At 44.9% G+C, this 18906-nt stretch overlaps 1 protein-coding gene and 1 long non-coding RNA gene across 2 annotated transcripts in view; one reads left to right on the top strand and one right to left on the bottom strand.

Annotated features, from left to right (window-relative positions):
- The window catches only part of ARHGAP20 (Rho GTPase activating protein 20), a 116567-nt gene that overhangs the window by 74896 nt on the left and 22765 nt on the right, over positions 1-18906 (bottom strand). Inside the window, exon 2 of the mRNA XM_075592319.1 lies at positions 13807-13892. Coding sequence (XP_075448434.1) covers positions 13807-13892 — 86 coding nt within the window. The remainder of the gene's footprint in view (positions 1-13806; positions 13893-18906) is intronic.
- Positions 3577-18906, top strand: part of LOC142490267 (uncharacterized) — a 30839-nt gene continuing 15509 nt past the window's right edge. The window contains exons 1-2 of the long non-coding RNA XR_012800015.1: positions 3577-3692; positions 5871-6034. This is a non-coding gene — a long non-coding RNA (uncharacterized LOC142490267). The remainder of the gene's footprint in view (positions 3693-5870; positions 6035-18906) is intronic.

The raw sequence follows: 18906 nt of genomic DNA, 5'->3' as shown, positions 1-18906 counted from the left end.
CCAAAGGACGGGGACACACACACACACACACACACACACACACACACACACACACACACACACGAGAGTAGGGGGGGTGTTACCTACATTAGCGGGGCTCACAGTGTTAGCAGCACCCGCGCGCACCTCCTCCTCTCCCCGTGTCTCCCGCGCTTTCACCCCGCCCCCCCCCTCCCCCGGCGCCGCTACAGTCAGCGGGACACACACACTATTATTACCCCTTCAGAGCCCCCCCCACCCAGTGTCAGCGGCCGTGCGATACCCCCCTTCTATATCTCCCACCTCTCCCCCCCACACATATACATGCCCCCCCTCCCCGGCGCTACAACTCACCCCTTCCCCGGCGGGGAAACAGCCAGTGGCCAGGCAGCCTGCCTCGCGGCACCAAGTGCCCAAGATGGCGGCGCCCGGGACACAGCGGGGGAGCGGCCACAACACGCTGCCTCCCGCCTCAGATCCACGTGGGACCTGCCGGATGGGTGAGTGAGCGGCCTTCACCTCCCTTCCACCCCCCTTCACCTCCCCTCCACCCCCCTTCACCTCCCCTCCACCCCCCCTCCCCTCCAGTGTCAGTGTCTCCCCGATAACCCCCCCCCCCCGGCGCCGCTACAGTCAGCAGGGGAGTGAGCGAGCGCCCTGGACACAGCGGGGGAGCGGCCACAACACGCTGCCTCCCGCCTCAGATCAACGTGGGACCTGCCGGACGGGTGAGTGAGCGGCCTTCACCTCCCCTCACCCACCCCTCACCCCCGTTCACCTCCCCTCACCCCCTTTCACCTCCCCTCACCTCCCCTCACTCCACTTCTCCTCCCTTCCACCCCCTTCACCTCCCCTTCACCTCCCCTCCACCCCCCCTTCACCTCCCCTCCACCCCCCCTCTTCACTTCCCCATTCACCCCCCCTTCACCTCCCCATTCACCCCCCCCCCACCTCCCTTCCACCCCCCCTTCACCTCCCTTCCACCCCCCCTTCACCTCCCCTCCACCCCCCCTTCACCTCCCTTCCACCCCCCCCCCCTTCACCTCCCCTACACCCCCCCTTCACCTCCCCTACACCCCCCCTTCACCTCCCCTACACCCCCCCTTCACCTCCCCTACACCCCCCCCTTCACCTCCCCCACGCCTTCCCACCGCCTCCCCACCGCCTCCCCCCCTTCCCACCGCCTCCCCCCCTCCTTCCCACCGCCTCCCCCCCCCTCCTTTCCACCACCTCCCCCCTCCTTCCCACCACCTCCCACCGCCTCCCCCCCTTCCCACTGCCTCCCACCCCCCTTCCCACCGCCTCCCACCCCCCTTCCCACCACCTCCCCCCTCCTCCCCCTTCCCACCACCTCACCCCTCCTCCCCCTTCCCACCACCTCCCCCCCTTCCCACCACCTCCCCCCTCCCCCCCTTCCCACCACCTCCCCCCTCCCCCCTTCCCACCACCTCCCCCCTCCCCCCTTCCCACCACCTCCCCCCTCCCCACCACCTCCCCCCTCCCCCCCTTCCCACCACCTCCCCCCCCCTTCCCACCACCTCCCCCCCCCCTTCCCACCACCTCCCCCCCCTTCCCACCACCTCCCCCCTCCTCCCCCTTCCCACCACCTCCCCTATCCTCCCCCTTCCCACCACCTCACCCCTCCTCCCCCTTCCCACCACCTCCCCCCCCTTCCCACCACCTCCCCCCTCCCCCCCTTCCCACCTCCCCCCCCTTCCCACCACCTCCCCCCTCCCCCCCTTCCCACCACCTCCCCCCCCCTTCCCACCACCTCCCCCCTCCTCCCCCTTCCCACCACCTCACCCCTCCTCCCCCTTCCCACCACCTCCCCCCCCTTCCCACCACCTCCCCCCTCCCCCCCTTCCCACCTCCCCCCCCTTCCCACCACCTCCCCCCTCCCCCCCTTCCCACCACCTCCCCCCCCCTTCCCACCACCTCCCCCCTCCTCCCCCTTCCCACCACCTCACCCCTCCTCCCCTTCCCGCCGCCCTTCGCCTTCCTGCCCGCCTTACCGCCTCCCCACCCCCGCCTCTGCCTTTCACCCGCCCTTACTCCGGCCGCCTCTGCCTTTCACCCACCGCCTCACAGCCGCTGCACGCACTCAACAGACACCCACCACACTCGACACATACCTGCCGCCACACACACCTGCTGCCTCCCGCCCCTACGCACCGACATCACTGACCCACTGCCTCACACCCTAGCAGGACCCCCACTCACAGACAGCACTCACAACCCACGCGCCACCCGCCGCCTCACACCCTAGCAGGACCCCCACTCACAGACAGCACTCACAACCCACGCGCCACCTGCCGCCTCACACCCTAGCAGGACCCCCACTCACAGACAGCACTCACAACCCACGCGCCACCCGCCGCCTCACACCCTAGCAGGACCCACACTCACAGACAGCACTCACAACCCACGTGCCACCCGCCGCCTCACACCCTAGCAGGACACACGCCTCACATTTTTACATCACTTATAGCACCAAAATATACATTGTACTGTGGTGTGGTTACAATAAACCATTTTTATACAACATCGTATTACATTTTCTTCCATCTTTCTTTTCAATATTATTATCCAACCTTTACAACAAACAGTCACCTATTGTTCCACAATTTATAAATAATACTACCTATTACGCATTTACATCCCGGGCAACGCCGGGTCTCTCAGCTAGTATATATATATAGAAGAAAAAAAACACCAAGAAGAAATGCTGTTTCAAATGTAACGATCAGAGCTCCAATGTAAATAATAATACAACAAATATTAACGTTTATTTTAGAAAGCCATGGATCACCTACAGTAGCTTTAACCTATTAAATATATCACTGGCATTTGTTCAATGTGTTTATACAGTATGTGACATTGCACCGTTAACCCTTCTCTCTGCAACACTGTCCCATTATTCACAGAAACAAACTGCTGTACTAATCTTGCCAGCTTCAGGAAGGCAAATAATTGCAAGATTTTAGCTGTCAATTACAATCTTGCAGTTTAACTGAATAGCATGTGGATACTTCATTTAGCAAGATTAGATCATATACATCCCAAATTTGCACACGTGAAATTGATAAGGCAAAAAAATATGCTGCCTAACAAACACTTATCACATAGTTTAGATGTGAGAAGTGTTTAATGAATATGACGGGATGTGTTTGAGGGACATTACTCTTTAGCTTGTGAAAAGTACATTATATCTTTGCAGTTAAATGAACAGGGTTGTGCAATGTGGTCTCAGCTCACGGGCACGGGCAGGCGCGTGACTCATCGTTGTGAGCACACGCGCGCCCGCTCAGCACCACCCTGGACGAGCCCTTAGAATACAGATGTAGTAAGACGCACTGTCCGCAGAGCCGCGGTCAAAGAAGCAAAAGTCTGCGGTGCCGGAGATGATGTCTGCCGCGAAAGCGCCGCGGAGGATCCCGACCGCAGTTGGCAGCGGCCCAGAAGAGAGTTAATTTAGCTACATCTGTAGCAGCTGAATGAAATTCTCAAGCTGGCATTTAACTTTTCTAACGTTGTGCTCTGTTCTCCTCTGCTGCATGAAAGCAATCTTATTTACATCATTTCATTTTCTAGGAAGGGACTGTGGGACACGAGCGTAGAACAAAACAGTTTTATGAATGAATTCCACGGGCTCTCAGGATAAACATTTTATTGGCAGTTAAGAATGGTAGAAGATCGAAGTCTTTGTTTACAAGGTAACTACAATAAAAAATAGCCATGTACTGTAACACTTCTGCTAAAAGAAACAGCACATTTCCTGCAGTTTGCAGATAAGCAAGATACACTGCAACCTGTTATCATTAAGTGTTACATTGTATATAATTGATGTTGTATCACATCATATTGAAGGAATGTTACACTTTCCCACATGGCTATTTGCAGAAACCAGGCAATAAAGGTAATGAAACTTCTAAGGCTGCGTCCATAGGACTGCAGCCGTGCGGAAGGCGTGCGCAGGCTGAGGGAAAGCGGGTGCTTTCCCTGGCCTTGGTCCGGGGGCGTGTTGGGGGGCGGGCCAGTGACGTCACGGAGCTGGTTCTCCCTCATTGGGCGAACCGCTCACGTGACCGGCCTTGAGCGCTTGAATATAACATTTTGGTAAGACTTACGCTTCCGCATGCTTGCGGGAGCGTGCGCGAGCCCCTGCTAAAGTCGCTCTCATTGCGGCTGCAGGGGCTCAGTGCCGAGCGTGAGCGCGCCTCAGCACGGGTCAGCCTGGACGCAGCCTTAGGCTGCGTTTATAGTTACAGCGGCGCAACTGCGTGACGTCAGCCGTCGCCATTGTAATAGCGATTCCTGGTTATAGTGCTGGAATCTGTACAGAGGGCGACTGGGGGCGTGGCGTAGGCGTGGCCGTGAGAGGTTCGCCCTCATTGGCTGAACAGCTCACGTGCCGCTGACGTCACGCTGCGATCGCTGAACAAGTCAAAATCCCTTGACTATGGGCACCCGTGATGGACTGCATGCACTTGCTACGACGCTGCGCAACGTCACAGTAGCCGTAGAAAGTACTATAAACGCAGCCTAAGGTTGTGGCCATAGTGCATGCGACCACCCGCGACGCCACAGGCTGCACAAACAAATTCATCACTGTAATCAGACGTCACGTGAGCCGTCTGAACCAATGAGGGCGAACCTGACATTTCCAGGCTGTGACATCATGGCGAAGCCTCTCCGGCGTGCGCATCAACGGAGGACACACATCGCTCAGGCGACAGACGCGCTAACCTATTTCATAGTCGGTCGCGCCTACTATGGCCACGGACTAGGGCAGCATCAACGGAGACAGCAGGGAACAGGTAGAGTGAGAGCAAACATGGAAAAGGAAGAGAGCCATCATGTACTTCAGTAAACACATTGCTGCTGAGCAAGGGCGTGGGAAAGTGAGTGTTAGTAATATCAAACCGAAGCTGCCGAAAACTTAAGTGTCAAACTTAATCCAAGGAAAAAGGAGCAGCACTTTTCAATATTCTCTTCTTGGCCGAGTACAACATTAAGAGACTTTCTAAGCGCATATAGGAATAATTGCGAGCGTTATTAAATGTGCTCCCACCCACAAGGAAACAAGTATGCAGCACGCAAATAAAATCATGTTTTGATTATGATTTAACCATCAATAAAAGCATGCAAAGTAGACCATAAACCTACTTTGCAAAACAAATGGCACCTTAAATGCATATTTATAGGATAGACTATTCTATACACTGCATTTTATTTTGTTCTCCAATATTAAACATTATGCAATAAACAGCAACATTGAGTACATCTAGTCTTTGTTTAAAATGACTAGAAATACCACACACTAGCTGCCAGCAGTGACTGGACAATCCATTATCTTTCTAGCACACGATAAATAATTATAACAAATAAAAATATCACTTGTGAGCAAATTCACATCTCAGACAGGGCTGCAACCCTGTCTGTCCCCATTATCTCTTAGTATACAACACTTCCACTGCAGCCAGGGAATATGGGTAATGACATGCAAATGAGCACTCACAGTATGTTACCTTTTGCTTCATGTCCATTTTAACATGGATCCCTATAAGCCTATGCCTGCCATAATACACAGCTTTTCAGCATAGCCTGGGATACAATAAAAATGGGCATAGCCAGTAAACCTACTCACAGACCCCTGTTTCAACCTTTTCAGTCTCATCAGTGTGAGGACGATAACTGCTGGAAGTGACTATAACCAGACGCTTAATAAGTTATGTTGAGTAAAAAAAAGTGATAAAACCCCCGTAAAAAATGATAGAATTTCACTTGCTATGGGTTTATACATGTTTCTTTTCATGGTTTTTGTTTTAGATTTCTTCATATGTCACCACGATTCATGTTTTCCTATCGTTTTCTCTCTGTCCTGGTTATAGTGCTGGTTATTGAACCTGCCATTCAATATGTTAGCAAGTAGAGCAACAGACAATTAATGATCCAGTATCGTCTCTTCAATTGAATGGAAGTTAATGCATTCTACACCTTCTCATCCATATTAAGTAGGGAACTCTCATCCTCTATCTCTCCACCAGCTAACAAGGTAATAGCATAGCGGATTCTATGAGTATTGAGTGTTATATTGTATTTTTGGGTCACTCAGCTGTCAGAGTTGATCAGCGATTAGTGTGTAAGTGTAATGTTGCCAGTTGTCCCATATGTACGGGATTGTCCCTTATTTCACTGACTTGTCCCATTGTCCCGGAAAAGTCTGTCGGGACGCACAATTGTCCCGTATTTCAGTGCATTGATGTGAAATGCCTGAAGTTAAAATGACTGTAATGAAATCAGTCACAAAAACGTAATAGATTTCTACTTGAGTGTAATAGTTACCTTTTCCGATAGACGTCGCCTTACTAAATTATTAAAATTATAAAGTTAGGACACTGCCTGGTCATCTCAGGATACCATGACACCCACCCCTATGGGCGTTACTTCTTCTCCCACTGCTGCTTAGTTCACTGTCTTTCCCCGTCCCTCCAAGCGCAGAGAGGATAAAACCAAAGAATATAGCGGTAAAGTTGGAGATACCATTCAGCTCAAAGCATCTGCAAATCATTCATCGCTCATTATGATGTCACACTTTCATACTGGATTTCGGCGCCCCGTATTATAAAATCTAATGTGGCTACCCTAGGTAAGAGGTTAGTTGCTGTTTTTTTTAAGTAGAAGGTGAACTGCTTGTTAATTTCAATTTTAATTGATAAAAATACCACTGAGTCATTACATATGTACAAACCCAATTATCACCACAGAATCCCTTAGTGAATGTTAAAATCAATGGACTTTAATTGTTAAACATGCTAGTTATTAAAATGTAATGATTAGAAACCTAGAAGACTGACCCGCCTCCTACCATTTGTTAAAGTTGGGGGACATAAAACCTCACTTTTTTCTACAAAGACACAGAATCTCCAAAAAGGTGGCAGAGACCCCAATCTGACCAGAAGTCAGCTAAACCCACTGACAACTGTAGTTGTACTGTATTTAACAGCAATGTAAACTTGAATACCAAATAGGGTAAAAGGGTTAGTCTCAAGGCTTGCCTAGTGTCCACTTGTGAACAAACTACAGTATAGAGCAGGCCTGCCCAACTCCAGTCCACGAGGGCCGCAACCAGGCCAGGTTTTTAGGATATCTCTACTTCAGCACAGCTGGCTCAATTAGTGGCTCAGTATTACTGCTATAGAGGGCTTGCCACAAAAGGCTTTCACATCTCATTAAAAAAAGTTAGGAACTTTATTTTAAATTTTTTTTTAAAGGCCCCTTTTTCAGGTATAATAAAGCGGATGACTGTTAACGTTGAGTTCTATTTAAGTTTTATTTGGTTCATGTGTTTAGCTCAGTAAAAGGTATTGTCTTAGAAGATTGTAATTATGTTGGACATTCCAACAAAGGTTTATTCTTTTCATATAGTAAGTATACAGTCCATTAATAGTTTACATGTCTGGGCCCGACTTTTAAAACATGTAAGATACCTAGGAAGAAGGTTTGAAAAACTTCAAACATAAACTTTCAATAAACTGAATTAATAATTTATTGAAAGTAAGAAGTACAGTAGTCAAGGAGGATCAAACCGTCTACTTGTCATCAGGAAACCTACGTATTCAAGTTTGATTCTTTGTGGCCTTTTTATTAAATTGCATTGTCCAAGTGAAAATGTTTTTTTTTTTCGAATGTATTTTCATCTTGTTATTAAACCCTTTATTTCCATATCCAAACCATGGGAAAATTGAACACGGGAAAATTGAACATGTTTACATGATTTGGTTTCAGCTATGTATTTCTGTTCAGCATGTAAATAAGGCAAACACGCAAAATTATGGATGTGTTTGCCATTCATTAGGCTTTGAGTTTGCAGATCGCGTGGAAAGTCATGGCTAGAAATCAAATAGTCTGAGAGAGACAGAGACTGAGAGAGAGAGACAGAGACAGAGTGTACTGAGTAAGAGCCAAACAGGCTTCCTGCCAAACCACTGCACCATGGATCACATCTGCACAGCCTAATCAATAAGCACGTCCACATCACAACCAGGGCAAAATCTTTGCATGTTTTATGGACTTTAAAAAGGCTTATGACTCCATCTGGCATCCAGGTCTACTGCTGAAAATACTAGAGAGCAGAATAGGAGGGAGAACATACAACATCAAAAGTATGTACTCTGAAAACAAATGCTGTGTAAAAGTAAATAACAAAAGGACAGACTTCTTCCGTCAAGGCCATGGAGTTAGACAGGGCTGTAGCCTGTCTCACACTTTTTAACATATACACAAATGAGCTTGCAGCAGCCGTACAATCGTCCTAAGCACCTGGGCTCCCCTTGGCTGGCACAGAGATTCAGTCTCTACTATACACAGAAGATCTGCTCCTGCTGTAACTAACAGAACAAGGCCTCCAACCGAACCTGGAGATACTGGAAGCATTCAACCAGAACTGAATAATGGTATTCCAGAAAAAATCTAAAAAACACCCAACTAAATCACAATTCACACTGAATGACAACACTCTGGAACAGACCTAACAATCAGCTCATCAGGGAGAGTCAACCTGCCCATAAATACACTGAAGGAGAAGGCCCGTAGAGCATTCTATCCATTCAGAAAACACCTGTACCAACTAAAACTAGCAAAGAAGAGTCTGGATGAAAATCTTCAACAGCATCATCACGCCCATCCTTCTGTATGGCAGGGAGGTGTGGGACATAGACTTTACAAAATGGGATAGCAGCCCAATCACAATACTGCATCTGGAATTCTGCAAACACCTCCAAGTAAACAGGAGTACATGTGCATGTCGGGCTGAGCTGGGCCGCTTTCCTCTACTGCTCACTGTACAAAAGAGAGCACGGAAATTCTGGGCCCACCTAAACAACAGCCATCCACAGTCTTACTGCTACAGAACAATGAAAAGCCAGGAGCTCCTCACTAGATCCTGTGCCATTAAACAACTTGTCATCTCACTCCCAGAACAAAACCACCCACAGATCAAAAACCTGCCAAAGAAACAAATATGTGAAAAAATTATATCCAGTACTCAAAGAAGCTGGAAACCTACCACAGCCTACAGAGACAATATAACCTGTCACCCTACCTACTGAAGACAAAGACAGACATTGTGCCAGTACAGAATGAGCGCCCACGGCCTGGAAGTAGAAATAGGCAGGCACAGAGATAGCTTGACGCCCCGGGAGATGTGACTGTGCCAGCGATATGAGCTAGGACAGGTAGAAGATGAAACACATTTCTTATTGCGCTGCACAAAATACTCTGAAGTCAGGAGTGCCCACTTTGAGAAACTCACAGCTCTTATCCAAAACTTTAATAACTAGAAGAGAACCAAAAAATAGTGATCCTCCCAGGAGAAGCCAAAACAACAGCAGAACTATCAGCACTTGTCACAGGATAAGAGACGCCCACTAAACCCCACATCCCTGTGTGTAACTGTTACCCATGTGCTGTGTAAATATTATACCCTACCCTCTGTTATTCATACTTTGGCAATACTGAAATGTTTTTCTGTCATGCCAATAAAGCTTCTTTGATTTGAGAGAGAGAAAGAGAGCGAGAGGATGTTCATGGGTATCTCCCCACATGGATTAGCGGTTAATCTATTTAGAGGTATATAAATTATAAGTGAATGGGCCCTCTCCTAAATTGGCCTCTTTGGCGGTGGTATGGCATATTCTGCACCTTTGCATTTACTTAAGGTTCTTAAGTAACAAAACTCCAAATGTCATAAGATGTACAGCAGCTGTACTGCGTCCAAAACTTGTCCTACTGTACATTTAAAGTTTTCCAGCCTCCACCCCTCTGCAGTCTGAGTTGCTTTATTTCTATTTTTACACAGTGTGAAGTAGTCATCCTTCAGCAGCCATGGTGGCAAAGATTTTGAGCCTGAGCCGCAGGCTTGTAAAGGGTATAAATCATGTGGAACTGCCCACTGTCGTGAGATGTACGTTAATAAGGGCTAATCAGAGGGGTACATAGGATGTGCATACTTCTAACAGATGTTAACATATTAACTGTTCAATTTGGGATCCTCAGAAGGTTAGTCACCAACATGCTTACAGTAAAGCATTATTAAAGATGCTATCCCAGGTAATAGTTAAGTGAATCACTCAATTGATACATTGGGGATAAATGTAAAGATAACATACACTTGATTTATGCCCGAAAGTCTTTCTTGCCCAAATGTGCAACGGCACGAGGTCTCATCAGAAGCAATTCATTTTGTAGTGGTTGAATTGTACACAAATTCAACATTTCTTATGGAAAAAAAATAAACTTGTACAGTTCTGTAATATCTGAAAATAGTCCAGTTTAATTTGTTCAACATAGTTGTTTTACATCAAAAATGCTAAGACCAGGCACTTTGGAATACAGACTATGGGTTTGATAGTATTGCTACATCAGGTTATTAAATCTGTATTAAATATAAGGTATTCTTTAATGAGCTCATTCTCATATACAAATCTCATACAATTCTTTAATAATAATGTCCCTTCTGCACTTATTCTTGTTTTACCATAATACGTCCTATAGTCTGTACAACTTCTTAATGAATCTGGTGTTTGCAAGCATTGATGATACAAAAATATCTATTGACCAATGAACTCCACAACCACCATCTTGCTTGCAGTCAAGCAGAAACAAAGCTACGAAGTTTGCCTACCAGCAAAAACTGAGGAAGAGAAACACTGGCACTGAACGTACCAGGGCAACTTAAGCTCTGGATAAACCCACCTACTGCCCACACTGTAACATCTAATGAAATATTTCATGTAAAAATATGGAAACTGATGCATCTGAGAACCACTTGGCCCATGTCATCTTATTTAAAAAATTACACTGACTACAAATGTCTGACTCATACTGTACATCTAAAATTGTGAGGTGCTGATTTTTATAACTCCATAACCCTTCCTGCTATTCCCTTATATCATAGCAGACAATAGGTGCAAAAATAATTTTATTGTACGGAAATGTACTGTCTGTGATTTTAATTGTACTGTTCTGAGTGAAATTGAAAACTATTCAGCAATAAATGCAAGGGAGTATTTGCTTTTTTTGCTCAAAGGACAAACAAAACAAAATGTACAGTACTTTTCTTATCTGACAGCCACAAATCAGATTTTACAAGTGGTGTGACGTTTTGCAAAGTCATTTTGGCAAGAGATGTAATAAACACATTCTGTGACAGAGAGAAATGGTGGGTGAGGGGGGCGACTTACTGCAATAGCGACCTGTTTAAAAATAACCTCTCACAAGAAACAGTTCTATTTCCATGCAGTGCAACATTATTTTAATATGAAACAATTTGTCTTCAATGTTAAGGGAAATATAATACATTTTGTAGGAGCAAGCGTGTGCCACATTTACAAAACACCATTTGTTCTCAATGTATGTATACTGTAATTCTATTCTTATCTATAATGCTGCCATGTTAACCATTAACCACAGATGTGTTTAGCTGTTAACCAGCCCACAATAGACCAGACAAGAATCTAATGATATTGAGAGTTTGAGACTGATACTGATACATATGCTAAGTGACAACTAAGTGCTAAGTGACAACTAAGTGCACATACCCAGCAAAAATAAAAATAGATATTATAGATATTTCTTAAATATATTAAGTGATTAAACTGCATGGATATTGAGTTCCCAACCTTCTTCCTGATTCCCTCCCATACCTTGGTCTGCACTCGAATAAAACATTCAAACTGGTATAACAACATATAACCTGATGATTGAGTTCTGAGGAGCAAACTTGAACCCTCTCCTACCCTGTAGTCTATTGTATATTAGCACTTAGAGACTAAGGGGCTTATTCAATAATGTATTATAGTACCAATTTAGTACTACCGCATGTAGACTCCCATTCCAGTAAATGGGAATTTCCAAGTGGTAGTGCAGAATAGGCACGATCGCATTTTATTGAATAAGCCTTTGAGGGCTACATCTAAAAGTAGGGCCAAAATTAATTATAAAACAACAATACAATATGATAATCACTATCGACAACACAGACATTTGGCAGCCTTTACATGTTCATGGAATCAGTCTTCTCTGATAATGTATAACAGTTATTAAGAATATATATTTTCTGTAGAAACTTTGGTTTTGTTTTCCTTTTGATGTATTAGAACTATAGCAAAAATAATGCTAAATTAGTATGGTTTGTATGAGTGTTATGGCACTTGTACGACATCTTCAAAATGTTTTACCTAAGAATGCTGCACAAATATACATATTTTCAAGGCATTACTATGAGTGCTAACAAAGAAAAGTACTATGGCTGCTGACCTTTAGCCAACAATAAAACTTTTCTAGTATTATTCAGCAACGTGAACTTGTTACATTTGCAAAACATTCTTGTTTCACGACACTCTCTTCTCCTTGATTAAAACTAAAAACGGAACCAAAAGTAATATATTCAGCAAGAATTTGCAGAATGAAACAGTGAAGAAGAACATCATATTGGGAAGTTATTTTTGGTCTGGGCTTCTTCCATCCTATGTTCTAAGCACAGCAGTTTTTGTGCTTTAGTCCATGGTTTGTGAGACTGCGCGGAGCGTGATCAGATTGCCTTAAGGCATTGATCGCGCCCATAGCCCGTGCGGGCGGAGGCAGGAGGGGGCGCGCGTTGTGCAAGAAATCAGTTTAAATTGATTTCTTGGCGCGACACGCAGGTCACGTGAGCGGTTTGCCCAATGAGGGCGAACCAGCTCCGTGACGCCCCCAGGCACGTCCCTAGGAACGCCCCGCATGGCCCGTCCACCATGGCCAGGGAAAGCGCCCGCATCACGCGGGTGACTTCACAGCCTCCGCACGCCTATGTGCGGGTGAAGGCACCATGGCCCGGGCCTTAGGGAAATTATTTATTTATAAAAAGTTTTACCAGGAAGTAATACATTGAGAGTTACCTCTCGTTTTCAAGTATGTCCTGGGTTATGATGACAGATACATGGTTACATTAAGTGAACAGGTTATACATTATATACAAGACATAGCATGCATAGTTACAGATAATATATATTATAGGCATATGTAACAGTTACAGACCAGATTAGAATGTAAGACCGCTTTAGCTTTGAAAGAACTTAGGCCGCGCTCGTGGTGGGGGCGTCACTACGTGCAGGACTCTCCTATGCTTCTCTATTGAAGGTAGCATAGTACAGGCGGCGATGTAGCGCGTCGACGCTGCTGCAGTTTGGTGAGACAAGTAAATTTGTCTTTTCAGGCTGCAGTCGCGTGACGTCCGCTGGCTCAGCCAATGAGGGCGAACCAGCTTTGTGACGCGTCTGTGACGCATTAGCCAAGCCCCCGCATCGCCTCCCCAATCTCCTACAGCCAAGTGCACAGACCGCTGGTGCTGCAGGAGTGCGCGCCCACGCCGCCACCATGAGTGCAGCCTTAGACTGGTGGCGGCTGTGAGAGTCTCCGCTAGATAGTTCCAGTTGTGGGATGCATGGTAAGAGGAGGAGGCTCGATACTTTGTTGAACCTTGATGACTGATGAATGAGTATTAGTACTAGTCTAATGCACCAGCCTATCCATATTATCTTATTCTAACATCACATTTTGAAACAAAAGTTACAATTGACTAATACAAAGTATATATGAACAGAACAAATCAATCACACAAAAAGCAAAAATACAGAAACAAATGAAATAGAGCTTCTTTGGTCACTGGATGTGCTATATTACGGAATTACACAAATATTCTTTAAATCTCCCAGTCCTGTCCCATTTAGTAGTTTGTGCTTTGTTCCGTGTATTCATCATGTATGTTTGAGAGGTGAAATGACTTACTTGGTTATCGTTCTGGACTTGTTAAGTGCTTTGCTCAGTACGAGGGACGGTGCGGACTGGCGTCTCTGTGCCAAGCTCTTCATTTTCTGTGAACAGAAATAAGCAATAGTGTATGTTACATTGTGCAGCATGTTAGGAAGTACAGAAAGTTATTATTTTCTTACAGCACACGTTATCAATATCACTTGCTCATGGTAGGACCACCAGCTATTTCAATCAGATGATTACTCTAGTCGAGTACTCACAGCGCATGTACTGCCTGTATAACTCACAGTATGCATGTACTGCATGTACAACTCACAGTATGCATGTACTGCATGTACAACGCACAGTATGCATGTATAACTCACAGCGCATGTACTGCATGTACAACTCACAGTATGCATGTACTGCATGTATAACTCCCAGTACGCATGTACAACTCACAGTATGCATGTACTGCATGTATAACTCAGAGCGCATGTACTGCATGTATAACTCACAGCCCATGTACTGCATGTAAAACTCACAGTATGCATGTACTGCATGTACAACTCACAGTATGCATGTACTGCATGTATAACTCTGAGTACACTTGTACAACTCAAAGTATGCATGTACTGCATATATAACTCACAGTACGCATGTACTGCATGTATAACTCACAGTATGCATGTACTGCATGTATAACTCCCAGTACGCATGTACAACTCACCGTATTCATGTACTGCATATATAACTCACAGTACGCATGTACTGCCTGTATAACTCACAGTATGCATGTACTGCATGTATAACTCCCAGTACGCATGTACAACTCACCGTATTCATGTACTGCATGTATAACTCACAGCGCATGTACTGCATGTATAACTCACAGCGCATGTACTACATGTACAACTCACAGTATGCATGTACTGCATGTATAACTCACAGTACGCATGTACTGCATGTACAACTCACAGTATGCATGTACTGCATGTACAACTCACAGTATGCATGTACTGCATGTATAACTCACAGCGCATGTACTGCATGTATAACTCAGAGCGCATGTACTGCATGTACAACTCACAGTATGCATGTACTGCATGTATAACTCCCAGTACGCATGTACAACTCACAGTATGCATGTATTGCATGTATAACTCACAGTACGCATGTACTGCATGTATAACTCACCGCGCATGTACTGCATGTAAATCTTTCTTCTATCCATAACCTTATTCACTGTGCACTAAAATGCAACTTTCAGAACCGCTCTGGTAGAACTAGGGCATGGATATAAGAAACAATCTGCATGCAGCATGGGGCTGAGAACTATGATTTCTGACTAGAAGGATGCTCTCACTGAAGTGTGTGCCAGACCCAATACAAGAATGTCATGAGGAACAGGATGATGTGTGAGGAAACCAGTGGGATCCAGAGAATACTACTTCTTCTGTTTGAAAGATCCACCTGTACTTCAAATAAGTGAAAGGCAATCCTTAGTGTTGTATGTAGAAATATGTGAACAAGCTAAGAGCTTCTCACAAAACCTTTTGCACCAAACAACTTCTCCTCACTCCCAGAACAAACCCACACGCATGCATAGTTACATAGTAGATGAGGTTGAATAAAGACATACGTCCATCAAGTTCAACCAAGTTCAACCATCAGTATGCTCAACTTTGACGACAGATACTTATCCTATATTTGTACTTACAGTATATTGATCCAGAGGAAGGCAAGCAAAAAAACCCAGTGACATATCTATTGACATTTCCCTGGATCAACATCCTTCCCATGCTTACTTATTTGGTATATCCCTCCATACCTTTATTTTTTTTGAAGATATCTATTGTATCTGCCATCACAGTCTCCATGGGTAATGAATTCCACATTTTAAAAACCCTTAGTGTACAGAACCCTTTCCTTTGTTGCTGGTGAAATCTCCTTTCCTCCAACCTTAAGGGATGCCCCCGAGTCATTTGTACTGCCCGTGGGATGAATAGTTCTTTTGAAAGCTCCTTGTACTGTCCCCGAATATATATTTGTATAGACAGTAGTTATCATATTCCCTGCTTTGTCAACACTGGAATGTAATTTTGTTATGTCGCCAATAAAGCTGATACACCTATAAACAACATATGGAGAGACAACTGTGCACAACTAAGGAACACACCCAAGATACCTGGGATATATTCTAATTACAATTATTTGAATATACTTTTCGTATCCAAATCAGCATATATCTCAGGTATAGTATCTCAGGTATATTCCTTTTTGTCCGCAGGTGTCTCTCCGCGTATTTAATAAACGCACGCACGCGCTCTCGCTGTCTTTTCATCTGGCGAATATCAAAGTTTGATCAAACTTTTTGATTTAAACTTAAAAAAAAAATAATTGTGAATTCCTCACAAAATATATAAAAATTTGCCAAAAAGGGATAATTTTCAGCATATTTGCAAATGCAGGCGAAAGGTTTGCACGCGTGCGTACAATTGTAAAGTGGCAAAGCTTCTGAGGCTACAATGGATGAGAATGTGGCTCCCTATTTATTAAACCGAGAGGTAACACCGCTTTAATTTCCCTGGGATAGTGGAAAATCAATGCAGTGGGTTCAGACGCCCTATAATTAATTTCTAATTTGACTTTATCTGCTATGGTGCTATTTGCTAACTCACTGTATAACCCTGTCCTTTTAACGTAACCATGTATTTTTTATAACTCTGTGCCCAGGACATACGTGAAAACGAGAGGTAACTCTCAATGAATTATTTCCTGGTAAAACATTTTTATAAATAAATAAATACATTTTCAATTTGTAGGGACTTCAAACTTAAACCTACTCTAGAATGCATATGCAAAATGAAATGTGTTCAATTTGAGTCTCCTAAAAGAAGAAACATTTCTGATTTGATGCATGTCAGAAAAATAAACACCCACATTCATCATGTTCTCTTTTCTCTCTGTAGGGCCAGCCTTTTTTCCTATACAGATGTACTGTATGTTCATTTGTTCTTCTCACTTACACAGTAAATGAGGTTGAAAAAAGACATACTGTATGTCCATCAAGTTAAATCGATGTTATATTGATCTAATGATGTCTCATTAGAGGAAACAAAGACAATTAGCTACTTGGTGGGCCAGAGGGGTCCTTATTGACCATCAATTTGTAGGTTTCTTCTTTCCTCCTTGGAAGCCTACCTGCAGATGTCCCAAAACACATTAATAAAACAAATTGTACATATTCTATTAATGGCATTTTGTTCCAATTGCAGGTAACTAACTGGAAAACATTTGTTTTTCCGCTGATAACATTATTTAATGCATCTACTTTGTCTGCTCCCCTTCCACTACAGTAATCTTCATGTGCAGTATCCTCTTTATACACTGATGTTTTTTTTTACCTGACATTAGCAGTACGATGTGTAAAATACATAGCAATATTCCTAAATGTGCATTTAGTAGGCTTACCTGTAATAGGAATAAGCCATTCATATTATGTGATCTCTAGGTGGTAAAACACAGAGGGCACGATCTAACATGTGATGATTAGAGTTGGTAGTTTACAAACCAAGCACAGGGCCAATACTATAAAGCATAAGATTGTTCAGTCAATTATTCCGTCTTTGCATAAAAATGCTGATATGCGCAAAAATCAGGATTAAAACATGGAAACAGGTAATTTTATGTAATTTGGTCAACCTAGACCAGCGGTGCGCAAACTGTGGGGCGCGACCCCCAGGGGGGGAGCGACACTGCCGACGGGGGGCGCGGGGTTTACAGAGGCCCCGCGCGCTTCCCGAAGGCACTTAAATTAAGTGCCGGGGGAGCTGCAGGGCCTCTGTAAACCTAACTTACCGTGGCTCCGGCGGCTTCCTCCCTGCGGCGCCATGGCAACGCGGCGTCAAAATGACGCTGCGAGGTCATGTGACGTCACGTTGCTATGGCAACGTGACGTCATTACGCCGGAGCGCGGGTAAGTTGGGGTTGGGGGGGGCGCGGGAGCGAGGGGACAGCCGTCAGGGGGGCGCAGGGAAAAAAGTTTGCGCCCCCCTGACCTAGACTACTCGTCTCCCCCCAGGGTTGCCAGGTGTCTGGTATGACCCGGACTGTCCTGTATTCGGGACACTGTCCCGTAACAAATTAGAGGTAATACTGGACACGAATGTGTCCTGTGTTACCTCTTTGAACATAGTGACTTGACCGGCTTGGGGGGCTGCAAGATTTCCCCGAGCAGGGGAGAGAGCAGGGCTGCTGCTAGGGGGCTGGGAAGTTTCCTCCATCCTGATTGGCGGCTGCTAGGTAATGCAACCAATTAGGAGGACGTGTCAGGAGCCTGGGGGTGGGGCCAAGGGGCGGAGGAAACAGCATGGGGCGCAGTGAAGTGTGTGTGTGTGTATGTCTCGAACGCATCGCACCTTTAACCATTACAGGTATGTCCAGTATTTTTAGAGAAGCCGCCTGGCAACCCTAACCATGTGTAAGACAGTCACTGGCTACTTCCTACCTCAACAGGAGCCATTTGGTTCCCATGCCAAGCTTTATTTCTTTTTAATTCATTAACTGTCTTTGTCCCTACCATGACTGCTAAAAATCTGTTCCATCTACTATTTGTTTCTGTAAAAATACCGCCTCATATTTTCATTCCACGAGGCTGTGGGCTGATGGTTCTTTTTCTTTAAAACATGTTTCTTCTTCTTTGGGTATTTTAAGTTTCTATTATAATTGCACCTTTAAATGTAAGTCACAATCCACATTTGTTGTCCTTCACTGGGCAACATTGACTTTTCCTACTGTATGTATTTTTGGCCCTGTGGCCTCCAGAATTTGACAATGTATTGTTTGTGATAATGATATGTATAGAAGTACTACTTCCTCCTTTCTGCTCATAATACGTTTCTTTATATAGCCTCTTCTTCCCCCGCCTGCTTTGTTACACTGCATGACCACACGACATGATAGCAATTTGGTTCCCTTTCTCCTTTGTTAAACAATATTGTTTGCACTGTTAGAATCCTATGTCATGCTACATTTCTAGCCTAGATCTAACTGCAAGTATAATGCATATATTTAAATTGTTATAATAATAATAATAGCATGTTCTTGTATAGCGCTGCTAGTTGTACGCAGCAC

This window comes from Ascaphus truei, chromosome 3 (genome assembly GCF_040206685.1).
Source record: "Ascaphus truei isolate aAscTru1 chromosome 3, aAscTru1.hap1, whole genome shotgun sequence".
Lineage (NCBI taxonomy): Eukaryota > Metazoa > Chordata > Amphibia > Anura > Ascaphidae > Ascaphus > Ascaphus truei.
This window is presented reverse-complemented; position numbering and strand designations above follow the sequence as displayed.